Source organism: Aureococcus anophagefferens, assembly GCF_000186865.1.
Source record: "Aureococcus anophagefferens unplaced genomic scaffold AURANscaffold_4, whole genome shotgun sequence".
NCBI classification, from domain to species: Eukaryota; class Pelagophyceae; order Pelagomonadales; family Pelagomonadaceae; genus Aureococcus; species Aureococcus anophagefferens.
The window spans coordinates 652,203-666,772 of record NW_008705564.1 but is presented as its reverse complement, the minus strand read 5'-3'; the positions used below and the strand labels follow the sequence as shown (position 1 = coordinate 666,772).

At 73.3% G+C, this 14,570-nt stretch overlaps 4 protein-coding genes across 4 annotated transcripts; 2 read left to right on the top strand and 2 right to left on the bottom strand.

Moving 5' to 3' along the window:
- Positions 1–3,730: 3,730 nt before the first annotated feature.
- On the top strand, positions 3,731–7,922 carry AURANDRAFT_62039 (hypothetical protein; the record flags this gene model as incomplete). The annotated part of the gene is made up of 3 exons (XM_009036427.1): positions 3,731–4,459; positions 4,961–7,330; positions 7,560–7,922. The coding sequence occupies 3 exons, from the start codon at positions 3,731–3,733 to the stop codon at positions 7,920–7,922; spliced, it is 3,462 nt and encodes a 1,153-aa protein (XP_009034675.1).
- Positions 7,923–8,027: 105 nt separating this feature from the next.
- AURANDRAFT_22043 (hypothetical protein) lies at positions 8,028–9,710 on the bottom strand (the record flags this gene model as incomplete). Its single annotated transcript, XM_009035996.1, has 1 exon — positions 8,028–9,710. One exon carries the CDS (start codon positions 9,708–9,710, stop codon positions 8,028–8,030), a length of 1,683 nt encoding a protein of 560 aa, XP_009034244.1.
- Positions 9,711–9,866: 156 nt separating this feature from the next.
- On the bottom strand, positions 9,867–10,547 carry AURANDRAFT_22182 (hypothetical protein; the record flags this gene model as incomplete). The annotated part of the gene is made up of 2 exons (XM_009035995.1): positions 9,867–10,401; positions 10,450–10,547. 2 exons carry the CDS (start codon positions 10,545–10,547, stop codon positions 9,867–9,869), a joined length of 633 nt encoding a protein of 210 aa, XP_009034243.1.
- Positions 10,548–10,720: 173 nt separating this feature from the next.
- On the top strand, positions 10,721–14,551 carry AURANDRAFT_62038 (hypothetical protein; the record flags this gene model as incomplete). Its single annotated transcript, XM_009036428.1, has 1 exon — positions 10,721–14,551. One exon carries the CDS (start codon positions 10,721–10,723, stop codon positions 14,549–14,551), a length of 3,831 nt encoding a protein of 1,276 aa, XP_009034676.1.
- Positions 14,552–14,570: the final 19 nt, after the last annotated feature.

Genomic DNA, 14,570 nt, shown 5'->3' with positions numbered 1-14,570 from the left:
GCTCGCGACGCGGTCCTGCAAAATGTCGATCCACTTCTGCACCTCCTTGTCGAAGACGGCCTCGGACGACACGCTGTCCGTGAGCTTGTCGAGGAGGTAGTTCTGCACGCGGTTCAGGTCGCCCACGGGCAGCACCTCCTGGAGCTTGCTCCGGAGCACGGCGTAGTGCTCGTGGGCCTTGACGCGGGCCACGTTGAAGGCCTCGAGCTGGACCTGGAGCTCGCAGATGTGGTGCGCGGCGCGGCCGCCGGCGCCGCCCGCGACGGGCACCTTGACCAACAACTGGACATCGCGCCAGCCGAGGGGCGTCGGGTCCGCGAAGCGGTTGACGAGTTCGACAACCGTGAAGGTCTCCAGGAGGAATGCGACGATGTCGACGAGCGCCTTCACGGAGTCCGCGACGATGGCGAGGCGCGCGACGTCGCGGACGCGGCGCAGGTTGCCTTTGTACTTGAAGTCGGCCTTCTCGACGACGCGGGCCTCGGACTTGACGCCCGGGCACGTCGCGTAGGCGATGGCGGCGCAGGCGAAGCCCGTCCGGACCTCGCCGCCCTTGGCAGCGTCGACCCACTCCGCGCTCCCGGGGCAGACGAGGGCCTTGATCGCGCGCTGGGCCTCCCCGGCGGCGGCGAAGAGGGACGCGACCTCGGCCTTGCGCCGGTTGACGGCGCCGAGCTTGCGCTCCAGGTCGTCCCGCGGCGTCTCCGGGCGGGACGGCGGCGCGGCGGGTCCCGCGTCCGCGCGCGCGAGCGGCGAGTGCAGGTTCGCCTCGGGCGGCCCCGCGCGCTGCTCGCGGGCCTGGGCCGTCGTGAGGAGCGCGCCGCTGCGGTAGGCCCGCTTGTCCTCGAGCTCGAGGAGCGCGACGGACGCGTCGGGCTCGTGGCCGTACATGGCCTTGAAGGTGTCTTGGTAGATGCGGTCGCTCTCGACGATGGGCTTCGTGATCGCGGGGAGGTGGTCCTTGATGTCGTAGCCGAGCTCGACCTCGCACTCGTAGGCGATGACCTCGGCCTTGGACGCGGCGTCGTCGCCGATCGCGTAGCGGTTCACGTCGACGACGATGACGTTGAGGCTGGACGCGGAGAGGAAGAACTGGTGCGTGAGGCCGTAGGAGTCCTGGCCCGCGAAGTCCCAGACCTTGAAGTCGACGTCCGCCGTCCGCCAGTCGGCGATGTCGATGCCGACCGTGCGGTCCTCGGGCCGCGTGCAGTAGTGCGCCGTCGCCTCGTCCTTGACGTCGCGGAGCCGGTTCGCGAAGGACGTCTTCCCCGCCGTGCCGAGGCCGACGAGGAGGAGCTTGAGCGTCTTGTTCGTGCCCGCGGCCTCCATGAGCCGCTCGTAGTAGGCCGCGACGGCGCCGAGGTCCACCTGCGCGAGCTCGTAGCCGCGCCCCCCCTCGGCGAACGCGGTCACGGCCGGCGGCTTCCGCACGGACTGGGGCCAGGCGTAGAGCCGGAAGCCGCCGAGCTCGCCGGCGACCGGGGGGATCTGGTCGAGCACGACCCGCTCGCGCGCGAGCCGCGCGATGTCGTCGCCGAGCCGCGCGAGCTCGGCCGGGACCGCGGCGCGCTCCGCTTCGTCGGCGACGAGCGTGTCCGCGGCCTTGGCGGCGATGGCCCTCGGGTCCCCGGCGGCGGCCATGGCGTCGCGGCGCTCGATCGCCGCCGCGACGTCCTCGACGTCCGTCCCGGGCGTCTTCGCGCCGTCGTCGGCCCACGGCGTCGGCGCGTCGAGGAGGCGGTCGATCCGCGTCAAGGAGTCCATCGTTGCCGCCACGCGCCGCGACCGGTCCGCGTCCATGGCCCGGTAGGGGGCCCAGGGGTGCTGGTCGTCGGGTCGGTCCACGTCCGCCTCGTCGGCGCCGCCGGCGAGGAGCCGCACGCGGATCGCCTCGAGCCGCTGGAGCAGCGCATCGTCCTCGTCGTTCTCCGACAGGAGCGACGCGACGCAGAGCTCCTGGAGGCCGGCCTCGGGCCCCTGATCCGCCACGCGCGCCTGCTGCGCCTTGACCTTCTCCAGGAACGTCTCGAGGTCCGCGTTGCCCATGGCGTTGCCCTCGAGGCTCAGGCGCGCGAGCGCCGCGTTGTGCGCGAGGGCGTCCCCGAGGGCCGCGATGCCCCGGGAGCCGATGAAGTTGAGCGCGAGGTCGAGCTCGACGATCGCGCAGCCCGGCGACCGGAGCGCGGACGCGACGCAGGCCGCGCCGGCGTCGTGGATCGCGCAGCCGACGAGCGTGATGCGCAGGGGGCGGCTCGGTCCGGCCCAGGGCGACGCGAGGGGGTCGAGGAAGGGCTTGACCCAGCACGTCGTCGCCCCAAAGTCCTTGAGCGCGCGCATGACGTGGATCGACATGGACTTGTACCCCTGGTACTGGCGCGGTTGGAAGTTGTCGCCGATGATGTCCTGCGCGTAGTCGCCGTAGCACTTTTCGTACATGCGCTGCCGCAGGAGCATGGTCCGCGCGTCAGGTTTTGACGTCCTGCGGTTTCCTCTCGACCTAACTCTCTGCTCCCAGGGGTCTAACTCTTCTGCTCCCTCCACGTTGAGGCGGAGGCCGTCGAAGTTCCGCCACAGCGACGGTCCCATTTTGCCCATTATTTTCATTTTGGCCTGCTCGTCGTCGCTCACATCGGGGTCGGAGGAGTCGTCCGCGGGTTTGCGCGAACCGTCCTCGCCCGCGGCTTCGTCCCCGTCGTTGCCCCGCGGCTTGCTCCAGGGCATGTCGTCCCAATCCTTCCCGGAGATGTTCTCGGGATAGTAGCGGTCGCGCCATGCTATCCCTGCGCCGTCGGCCGTGTGTCGGTCGTCCCCAGCGAAACCCAAGGCTTGTGCACGCATACCTGTGTCATCGAAGTACGCCGCGACCTCGTCCGCGCCCACGGCCTTGGCCCGCTCGTCGACGTCCGCGAAGCCGCGGACGATCGCGCCGGCCATGGCGTCGCAGTAGTCGCGGAGCCAGGTCTCGAGGCCCGCGCGCGCGACGAGGTCGTCGGGCAGGAAGGCGACCATCTTCTTGCCGAGGTGCTTGACCATCCAGTCGAGGCCCTGCGGGTCCTCGACGCGCTCCTCGGTGAGCTGCATGACGAGGCAGTAGAACATGCTCATGCCGTAGACCGCGCCCATCAACGGGTGGTCCACGACGGGGCCCTCGCAGCGCATGCCCATGCGCTGGCGCTTGAAGTCGACGACCTGGTTCTGGTCGTCCTCGAAGCCCCGCGTCGGGAAGACGAACGAGAGCACGACGGCGCCGAAGGCCGACGGCAGCCCGTTCCTCATGTTGTCGCCCCCGCCGCCCGGCGGCAGCAGCTCCTGGAGCTCCGGCGACAGCTCCATGTCGTCGACGTCGCTCCAGAGCATGGACCGGCTCCAGAGCTCGTGGACGGCGACGCTCAGCGTCGAGAGCAACACCGCGAGCGCCTCGACGTCCGCTGGCCGGAACACGAGGCCGAGGTGGGCGCCGGGGACGTCGTCGAGCAGCCGCCGGAAGAGCGGGTGGAACACGGACGCGTCCATCGTGGGCGGCATGGGCGCCTTCGCCGGAGCTGCCTCGACGACCGGAGCTGGTCCTGGGGCTGCCATTCTCGCAGCAAACGCGGAGAGGATCGGTTGTTTAACGATGTTGATGTTGACGGCGCCGTCATTAATGACGCCACGGTGCCGCGATGCTGCCCCGGAAGGCTTATGAGCCTAGTCGTTTAGGAACGCAATCGCATCGACGCATTCCGCTCTCATGGACCCTAAGACGACGCGCGCGCCGCCTCGCCGGCGCACGCGCGCCGACGCGCGCGCGGCGGGCGAGGCGGAGGCCCTGCCGGAGCCGGCCGGCGACGGCGACGACCAGCCCGTGTCGTCGCTGTCGTCCGCGGCGTCGACGCCCACGGGCCGCCGCCCGAGCCCCGACGCCCGGTCGACGCCGCCGGGCCGGCCCGCGGCGTCCGAGGCGGCGACGCTCGGCGGGTCGCTCGCGCTCTGGCGGGCCCTCGACGGCGCGATGGAGCGCGGCGAGCGCGGCGACGGCGCGGCGCCGCCCGCGAAGCGCGCGCGCGTGACGCTGACGCCGTCCAAGCCCGACGAGGCCGAATCGTCCCTGAGCTCCCTCGCGAGCCACGTCGCGGCGAACTCCCTCGCGTCCGCCGGCACGCGCGACGCGGCCCGCGCGCTCGCGGACCTCGACGCGCCCGCGCCCGAGAACGCGGCCGCGCTCCTCGCGCCGCTCCTCGCGGACCCGGCGCGCGCCCGCGGCGCCGTCGCCGCCGCCCGCGCCCTCGCCGAGGGCTCGCCGACGCGGACCGCCGCGGACGCCGAGGCCGCCCGCGCGGCGCTCGCGCCGACGATCCCGGCCCTCGTGCGCCTCCTGGGCCACGACGACGCCGACGTCCTCGAGCACGCCGCGGGCTGCCTCGCGGCGGTGGCCCGGGGCAGCGACGCGCGCCGGGACGCGGCCAAGGACGCGGGCGCCGTCGCGCCGCTCCTCCGGCTCCAGGCTTCCGGCGGCGCGCCCGACGCCGCCGCCCAGGCCGCCGCCGGCCGCGCGCTCGCCGAGCTCGCGCCCCTCACGGGGCGGAGCGGCGGCGCGAAGCCGATCTGAGTGGACGGCGGGGAGAAGTGGGCCGCGTACGGAGGCAGGCCTGGAGGCGTGATTTCCGCTCGTTCGCGCTCGTTGCCCGCCGGCTCTCTCTCTCGAGGAGGTCCTCGTCGTCGCCCGGCTGCGGCGCGGCATTCGTTGAGATTTCGCCATCGGCGCCGTCGCACGCGCGCCGAGCTCGTTACCGACGCCCTTGACGTCCTCGGTACCGACGTTAGTCTCGCTTGACGCCCTAACGTCTGGGACACCGCCCGACAAGTTCGGACGCGCCGGAACTCGCCGTTAACGTCTTTCGCGCCGTAACGTCCAGCACCACCCCGTCGCGCCGCCCCCGCCGCCACAAGAGCCAAAATGCCGCCGTCCATCGCCATGGAGGGCTACCTGGAGAAGCGCATCCAGAGGCCCTTCGGCATCGTCGTCTGGCAGAAGCGCCACGTGATGCTGACGCCGTCGGAGATCGTCGTGCGGAACCCGCAGAAGAAGGACGAGACGAAGCGCTACCTCTACGAGTCCGTCGTGCTCGCGCCGTTCTCCGCGGCGCCGAAAGGCCGCGTCGCCTTCGCGCTCCTGGACGCCGAGGAGCAGGAGACGAAGCTCACGCTCGCGGCGGAGACCAAGTTCGAGCACGGCCGCTGGATCCGGGCCGTCGCCGAGGCCCAGGAGGCCGTGAGCGCCGAGGCGCGGAAGCGCAAGGCGCGGCGCCGGCGCACGGCGGCGTTCTGCGACGCGCCCGCGGCGCCCGCGGCGGCGAAGCCGCTCCGCCGCGCGAGCGACGTCGCGCCCAAGGCGGCGCGGAGCCCTCTCGCGCCCGCGGCGTCGCGCGCCGTCAACGCGCCGGCGCCGGCGGCGGCCGCGAAGCCCGGCCCGGCGCCCGAGGGCCCGTCGGCGGTCGCGGCGCTCTTCGCGGCGCGCGCGGCGCCGAAGCCCGCGGCGCCGGAGGGCCCGTCCGCGGTCGCGGCGTTGTTCGCGGCGCGCGCGGCGCCGAAGCCCGCGGCGCCCGCGGCCGGCGGCGTCGCGGCGTTGTTCGCCGCGCGCGCGGCGGCGGCCGCACCGCCCGCGGCGGGCGGCGTCGCGGCCTTGTTCGCCGCGCGCGCGGCGCCGCCGGCGCCGCCGGCGCGGCCCTACGAGCGCGTCGAGGTCGAGTTCGTCCGCGGGCCCCTGGGCCTCATGTTCGACGACCTGGCGGGGTCGTCGAACCGCGCGGTCATCACGGGGACGACGGAGACCGGCGAGCACTTTGCGTCCCTGAAAGTCGGCGACGAGATCGTCGGCGTCGCCGGCGAGAGCTTCTTCGAACACGAGGCGGACGTCGAGGCCGGCGGCGAGGGCCTCTTCACGCAGGACGACGTCTACGACATGCTCGCCGAGGCCGTCGAGCGGGGCGAGTACCCGTTCAAGGTCCAGGTGCGGCGCCGCGCGGCCGCGCCCAAGGCCGACACCGGCTTCGACGAGGAGAAGCTCGCCCAGTACGAGAAGATGGTGCGCATGGGCTGCCCCGCGGGCGGCGCGATGATCAAGGCGCGCACGGACGGTGTGGACGCGGCCCACCTCGCGGAGCTCGAGCGCCGCTTCGCGGCCGCGGGAAACGCGCCGCCGCCGCCGCCGCCGCCGCCGGCCGCGGCCGCGGCCGCGGAGGCCGACCCGGACGTCGACGCGTCGCGCGTCGAGTACTACCGGCGGATGCGGAAGAACGGCGTCGACCCCGAGGCCGTCATGCACAAGGCGAGCCACGAGAAGATGAGCGCCGCGACGCTCGCGGCCGTCGCCAAGGCGCTCGGCGTCGCGGCGCCCGCGCGCGCCGAGGTCCGCGACGCGCCCGCGTCGACGACCAAGGGCGTCCACTGGGAGAGCGTGACGTCGCCGACGGCCAAGAGCCGCCAGGGGAGCCTCTGGGGCCGCACGAGCGGCCGGAGGAACCGCGAGTCGCTCGGCTGCCGCGCGGAGCTTCTGTTTACGGAGAACGAGACGGCCTCCAAGCTCCTCGAGGAGATGTTCACGACGACGCCGGCCAAGGCGCCCAAGAAGGGCGGCGCGACGCCCGCGAAGACGCCCGACGCCCAGAAAACCGTCGAGGCGCTGGACCACCAGGAGGCGTTGAACGTGTCCATCGCGCTCGCCGGCGTCCGCGGCGCGAAACCCTGGCCGCCGTCGGGCGCCGACGACGAGGCGGCGCTCCTGCGGAGCCTCGTGGCCGTGGGCGTCGACGGCGACCGCGTCACCGCCGACGGCGTGCGCGCCCTCGTCGTCGCGCTGCCGAGCGAGGACGCGTGCGCGAAGGCCTGGGCCGCGGCCGCGGCGGCCGCGCGCGACGGCTCGAAGCCGCCGAAGCTCTCGAGGCCCTCGGCCTTCGCCCTCGCCGTCCACGCCTGGGGCCGGGCCAACGTCGAGCGCTACCTCGGCGCCGCCGCGACCTGCGCGGACGCGCCCGGCGAGCTCGCCGCGGCCGCCGCGGCCGCGGCGACGTGCGCGGACGCGTGCGCGGCGCTCCGCGAGGACAAGCAGCTCCGCGCGTCGCTCCACAGCGCCCTGGCCCTCGGGAACCGCCTGAACCGGGGCACGCGCCGGGGCAACGCCGCCGCGGTGTCGCTCGTGCAGTTGGAGCGCCTCGACCACACCAGGGGCGCGGGCGGCCGCACGCCCTTCGACCTCCTCGCCGTCGTCCTCGAGGGCGACGCGTCGGAGCGCGGCGCCGACGGGGCGCTCGACGCGGCGGCCATCGACGCGGCGCTGCGCGCCATCGTGCCCGTGCTCACGGAGGGCGCGGCGCGAGCCGGGGCGGAAATCAACCGCCGGTTCGGGACGTCCCGACCAAACTTCAAAATTCTCGAGCTCGGTCACATCGAAGTCGATTCGGCTGATGTTTGGACGAATCGATTGCTCTCATGAAGTTCTCGAAGCACGGTCGAAGCGCCCGCGTCGAAACGGTCGAGTACGGGCACATTGAAGTCGGGTCGAATATTTGGTTTCCGCCCAGGCGCTCGCGCAGCCCGAGAAGACGTTCGACGTCGTCCGCGCGGCGGAGAAGACGCTCCGCGAGCTCAAGCACTTCGCCGGCGCCTGCGAGGCCGACGAGCGCCTCGGGCCCCGCGGCGGCTCCGACGCCGACGACCTCGCCGTGGCCGCGTTCGCGCGGCGCATGGAGGCCGCGACGGCGCCGGCGGACGCCGCGCTCGCGAAGGCCAAGGCCGCCGTCGCGCGGCTCCGCGACGAGCAGGGCCTCCTCCGCGACTACGTCGACGAGAAGGACCTGCCCATCCCCGTGATCCTCGAGGCCGTCGCGGCCTTCGCGACGAAGCTCGTCAAGGCGCGCGAGCGCGCGGTCGACGCGCGGACCTAGGCCCGGGGACCAAGCACCCCCGCGCGCGCCGCGCCCCCCCCTCCCCCGCATAAGCGCCTAGATACCACCACGCGGGAGTTACGACCGGCGGCCGAGCGTCCACGGTCACTCGAAGCGCTCCTTGAGGACTCGTCGGAGGATCTTGCCGCTCGCGGACTTGGGGATCTCGTCGACGAAGGTGACGGCCTGGATCTGCTTGTAGACGGCGACCTTCTCCGCGACGAAGTTCGTCAGGTCGATGGCGGACGCGTCCGCGTCGAGCTTGAGGACGACGAAGGCGTGGGGCTTCTCGCCCGCGCGGTCGTCGGGCTCGCCGACGACCGCCGCGTCCGCGACTGCCGGGTGGAGGAGCAGCAAGCCCTCGAGCTCCGCGGGCGCGACCTGGAGGCCCTTGACCTTGATGAGCTCCTTGACGCGGTCGACGATGAAGAGGTTCCCGTCGGCGTCGATCTTCGCGACGTCGCCCGTCTTCACGAAGCCGTCGTCCGTGAGCGTCTCGGCGTTCGCGTCGGGCCGGTTGAGGTAGCCCGGCATGACCTGGGGCCCGCGGCACCAGAGCTCGCCCTCCTCGCCGAGTGCGGCGTCGCGGTAGGACTCGCCGTCGGGCACCATCAAAGCAGCCTCCGTCGACGGGATGAGCTTGCCCGCGGAGCCGAAGTGGTCGCCGTCGTCCATCGTGAGCACGGGGCTCGTCTCCGTCATGCCGTAGCCCTGGAGCACGGACGCGCCGATGCGCTCCGCGGCCTCCTTCTGCGTGTGCTCGTCGAGGGGCGCCGCGCCGGACATGATGCAGCGCAGCGAGTCGATCATCTCCGGTTTCACGGCCGGGTGCTTCGCGAGGAAGAGGATGAGGGGCGGCACGAGGTGCGCGACGGACACTTGGTGCTGGGCGATGGTCTTGAGGAAGGACTCGGGCTCGAAGTTCGGCAGCGTGACGAGCGTCGTGCCGTAGATCATGGAGAAGTGGAGGATCGTGATCATGCCGTAGATGTGGAACATCGGTAATAACCCGAGGAGCGTGTCGTCCTTCGTGCAGAGGTCGGGCCGCGCGCGCTCGACCATGGCCACGGTCTGGATGAGGTTCGCGACGATGTTGCCGTGCGTGAGCATGACGCCCTTGGCGAGGCCCGTCGTGCCCGACGAGTAGGGGAGCGCCGCGAGCGTCTTCGCGGCGTCGAAGGGCTCGGACGACGGCACCGCGGCGCCGCCGACGGCGGTGCGCGCCGCGCCGTCGAGGGAGAAGTCCGGCGCCGGCGCCGCGGCCGCGTCGAAGCCGGCGAAGTCGACGAAGTCGCCGTCGCCGAGCACGCCGACGGTCGCCTTGCCGCCCGCGAGCGCGACGGCCTCCGTCACGACGGACTCGAAGGGCCCGACGGTGAGCACGTGGCTCGCGTCGGCGTCCTTGACCTGGTGCGCGAGCTCGCGCGCCGTGTAGAGCGGGTTCGACGTCGACACGACGCCGCCGAGCGCGAGCGCCGCGTGGAACGCGACGGGGAACTCGACGCAGTTCGGCGCGTGGATGAGCAGCTTGCTCCCGGCCCCGAAGGGCCCGTCGCGCGGCGCGACCTCGAGCTTCGCCGCCGCCGCCGCGACGCGCGGCGCGAACTCGCCGAAGGTCAGCGTCTTGCCGCTGAGGCCGCAGGTGAGCATGGCCTTGGCCGGATCGTGGGCCGCGACCTTGTCGGCGACGAACTGCGTGAACGACGCGTTGGGCACGTCGACGGCGCCGAACTGGGACGCATAGGTCGTGATGGAGCGGCGCGCAGTTGCGCGAATGGTGGTGAGCATCGTGGAGCGGCTGGACACCGGGACGTCGACGCTGGACACCGGGACGTCGACGCTGTGTGTGGCTGCCGACGGGCTCAGACTCAACACCTCTTCAAGCTGCATCTCCGAATTGCATGTTGCCCGCTCTTCCGACTTTTACGGCCGCTGCTCAGCCCTCTAGCAGCACGAGTCCTTCTTCTTGGGCGCGACGGGGTCGTCGACGATGGAGATGGAGGACCGCTTCGCGCCCGGGAGCCCCGCGGCGCCGGGCCCGCGGGTCTCGTTCCGTCGCGTCGCCATGCGCTCCGAGAGCTCGGCGAAGGCGTCTTCGAGGCCCTTGTTGAGCTTCGCGGACGTGTAGACGTGGGTCGCGCCGACGGACGCGGCGTAGTCCAGCGCCTCGGCCTCGGGCACGGCGCGGGAGCTCTCGAGGTCGACCTTGTTGCCCGCGATGGTGATCGCGATCTCCTGGCCGACGATCTGCCGCAGCTCCCGGACCCACTTGCGCACCTTCTGGAAGGATTCAAAGTCCGTGATGTCGTAGACGAGGAGCGCGCCGTCGGCGTCGCGGTAGTAGATGGGGCCCAGCGCGTGGAAGCGCTCCTGGCCCGCGGTGTCCCAGATGGAAAGCGACGCGCTCTGCCCCGCGCGGAGGCTCAGGCGCTTGTCGAGGTACGACGCCTGCAGCGTGGACACCTGCCGGTCCGAATACCTGCGATGCGGAGCGTCTCGTCGAGGAGATGTTGGGGGGTCGTCGGACGCCGGCACGCGCTCGCCCTTGACGTAGCGGAGGAGGATGGAGGTTTTGCCGACGCGGCCCTCGCCGAGGAGGACGACCTTGAAGCGCGCGATCGGCATGTCCGCCGCGTCACACCGCGCGCGGCGGTGGAGGAGCGCGGCGCGGGACCCGAATTCGCCTTGCGCGCGGCGGCGGCGGTCGCGGCGGAGGCCGAGCGGGAAGCTTAAGCTACATGTAGGATAAGCTTCGGCCGCGGTAAACTTGAACCTTTCTCCCTCGGGCGCGGCAAAGCATGATGCTGCGTCTCCCGAGCCTGCCGTTGTTCCACCAGCCCGCCCCGGCGGGGGCGGGCGAGAAGGTCGGGGTCGGGGCGCCCGAGAAGGTGCGCGCCGAGGAGGCCCCGGGTGTCGACGAGGGCCGGGGCCGCGGGCTCCACCGCCAGCTCAGCAACGACGACGTGAGCGTCGAGCTGCGCCCGACGCATCGCGGCGCGGCGCTGCGCTACTACCGGAAGCCCCTGGCCATCGCCTGCACCATGGGCCTCGTGCTCGTGGGCATCGGGCTCTACGAGCTCAAGTTCCTCCCCGAGTCGCAGCGGCGGTCCGAGGAGCGGCGCCAGGCGACGAGCTGCGAGGCCGTCGCGACTTCGGTGATGACGACGGAGGGCACGGCGCACCAGGCCGCTAGACTCTTCCTCCAGGGCTGGGTCGGGGCCTACCGGCGCGACGACGCCGCCTGGCGCGACTTCGTGTTCCCGCGGAACGCGTCGCAGATGCGGCGGACCGTCGAGCGCGACGCGGCGATGGCGCCGGGCGTGTCCGTCTTCCAGGACCTCGACTCCGCGGGCGTCGCCGACGCGCTGCGCGACATCCAGCTCCACCTGAGCCTGGCGCCGATCATCCACGACGACGAGACGCGGAGCTGGGAGCGGATCTGGAACATCTCGACGTGGCGCTTCGACGGGTCACCGTTCAAGGACGTCGTCTACGCGTCCTACGACCACCCCTACCCGCCGGACTCGCCCGACACGTTGTTCCCGGCGCGGGCGCCCATCGCCCACTCCTGGTGGTACAACGGCGCGACGCGCGAGCCCATGCCCGAGGGCGCGGCGTGGGTCTACGGCGTCGACGTCGCGGCGTACCTCGGGTCGCGGCGCTACGCGCTGGAGACGTTGATGAGGCGCGACTTCTACGTGGAGAAGCACGGCTCCATCTACTGGTCCTTCTTCCTCGTCATCGAGGAGAACGGCGCGTGGCGGCTGAGCGACATCCCGACGCGGCCCGGCGAGGCGCTCCCGCCGATGAGCGGCCCCGGCGAGCTCCTAGAGAAGTCCATCGCCATCGGCGTCCTCATGCACTACGGGCCCGACTCGCTCCTGCAGTCCCTCACCTCGAAACACCAGCGCATCACCTTCGACAACCGGGGCATCACGACCGTCGTCGACCGGCGGCGCACGGGCAGCGGCCGCCGTTTAGCCAAGACCGTCGTCGACCGCGGCCACCCCTTCGAGCGCGGCGACCGGTCCCAGGCGGGCGGCGGCGGCGGGCCCTACCGGGTGACCTGCGAGGAGTACCAGCACGGCGGCAAGAAGCGGAGCGCCTTCGTCGCGCTCCTCGTCTCCGCGGGCACGATCTGCACGCTCACGCTCCTCGCGCTCGCGCTCGTCTGGAAGACGAACTCCGACGAGCGCCAGTGGGCGCGCCTCCTGGGGGACCACGACGCCATCGTGAACCAGATCGCCGACGGCGTCATTGTGGTGACGCGCGACGCGTCGTCGGGCGAGACGCGCGTCCAGGTCTGCAACAACGCCGTCGGGTCCATCATCCCCGGGGGCGAGGCCGCGGCGCTCCTGGGCGAGACGCCCCTCGACGGCGACGGCCGCGCCGGCGGCACGGCCCTCGAGGCCATTTTGGGCTGCAAGGTCAAGGTCGTGACCTTCGCCGTGGAGATGGCGGGGCGGACCATCGAGCTCAAGGCGACGAAGCGGCGGCTCCCGAGCCGGCGGCGGACGACGGAGTGGGTCGTCTGCGTCCGCGACGTCACGGAGCGCTTCGCGCTCCAGCGCGAGCTCGCGCGCTGCGTGTCCCTGGAGCGCATGGCGCTTTTTGTGGTCGGCGTGCGGCCGGACCTGTCCATCGCGCTCTGGAGCGACGGCGCGCGCGAGGTCACGGGTCTGGCCGAGCGGCCCGAGCACCTGAGGGACGTGCCCTTCAAGCACGACGGCGACCTGCACCGGGCGCGGAGCGAGGTCGAGCGCATCAAGAAGGGCGGCATGCCGCGGCCCTTCGCGCTGAGCCTGCGCGCGTCGAACCGGGGCTTCGTGGCCCTGGTCATGCAGAACGTCCGGGGCGTCTCGGGCGACCACGCGGCGACGTTCATCGGCACGCCCATCGACGGCAACCTGCTGTCCCTGGCGGCGCCGACGTCCCAGTGCCAGCTCCAGCGCTGCTGCGGCGAGGCGACGACGCCGTCGGCACCCGCGTCGGCCGTGCTCGAGGACGTCGCCGAGGAGCCCCCGGAGGTCGCGGCGCCCGAGGCGCCGGCCGGCGGCGTTTCGCCGACGCCGCCGGCGCGCGCCCTCTGCGTGCCCGTGGCGACGCCCGTGCCGTCCGCGCGCTCCGAGGACGCGTCGTCGGACGCGACGGCCGCGGGCGCGCCGCCGCCGTCGACGACCGCGTCGCGCGAGTCGTCCGTCGCCTTCGCGGCCGAGGTCCGCGAGCCGCGCGCGGTCGGGCGGTGCGCGGCGCGCGAGGACCGGCCCGCGCCGCGGACGAGCGACGCCGCGCTCGCGCTGGGGGACCTGCTGCGGGCGCGGACGCACCCGCTGCCGTCGGAGACGTGCGCGTCCGTGTCCGCGTGCAGCGGCGACACGCGCGACGAGGCCGAGGCGACGGCGCGCCTCCTCGCCGCCGTGCCGCCGCCGCGGGACCCGGGGCGGCTCCGGGGCGTCGTGTTGGGGCCCGGCGAGGGCACGGTGCTCCTCGTCTGCGAGCTCGTCGGGCCGGGGCCCGGGCCGCCGCGCCACGCGCTCCACGGCTACCCTTTGATCCCCGCGGCGTCCTTCGAGCGCCGCTTCGAGGTCGGCGACTCGGCCTGGGAGCTCGCGCGCGCGGACGCGTCCTTCGAGCTGCCGCCGGGCACGTACGCGTTCGCGCACGCGCCGGGCGAGAGCGCGATCCGCGTCGGCGTCGGCGAGCGCTTCGAGCGTCTAGGGGCGCTGGGGGGCGAGGAGACGCGGGAGCACGCGGCCTGGTACGCGCTCGTGGGCCTCGGCGGCGCGGACTTGTTGGCGCGCTACGACCACGACTTCGTCGCGCTCCACGACGACCTGCGCTGCGTCGCGGGGGGCACGCTCGAGGTCGGCGAGGGCGGGTCGTTGGAGCGCTGGGTCGTCGCGAACACGTACGTCGACGAGCCCTGCGAGTGCCTGGCCCTGGCGTCGCGCGTGCCGCTGCCCCTCGACAAGCTCTGGATCGCGTACTACTCGAACGTCGGCGACTTTGGGGCGCTCCTGGCGCGCGACGGCGCGCTCCGCGAGTCCGCGACGCCGAGCCACGGCCGGCCCCGCGGCGCCGCGCGGCCGCGGCGCACGGGCGAGACGAGCTTCCTCGTCAAGGCGTCGACGGTCGAGGTCCGGCCCTACGGCCAGCGCGTCGCGCTCGCGCGCCAGTGCGCCGTCGCGCGGACCCGCGTCCACGCGGCGGCGAGCCGCTTCTCCGCGGACCGGAAGCGGCGCCGCGCGCTCCACGAGTGCCTCGCGAGCGGCAACCGCGGCCGCGAGATCGAGCCCGACTGCGACGCGACGCTCCTCAACACGCTCCTCCAGGCCCAGGCGTCCTTCCTCGCGCTCCGGGCCAAGCTTCGGCTCGAGGGCGGCGTCGCGCTCCTCCGGCGCGAGCGCGGCGAGCGCGCGGCGCTCCGCAAGCTCGGCCTCCTCGACGAGCGCGAGCGCCGCTTCCGCGCGCGGCGCCGCCTCCTCTGGATCGGCTCTAGCGACAAGGGCAGCCGCCTGTCGCGCCTCCCGCCGTCCCTCGTCGACGCGATCGTCTCCTGCATCGAGCCCGCGCTCGCGCCGGCGACGCACGCGCCGGCGGCGGCGGCGCCGGCGCCGACGCGGCTCTAGGGGGGGGGGGGGGGGCAGT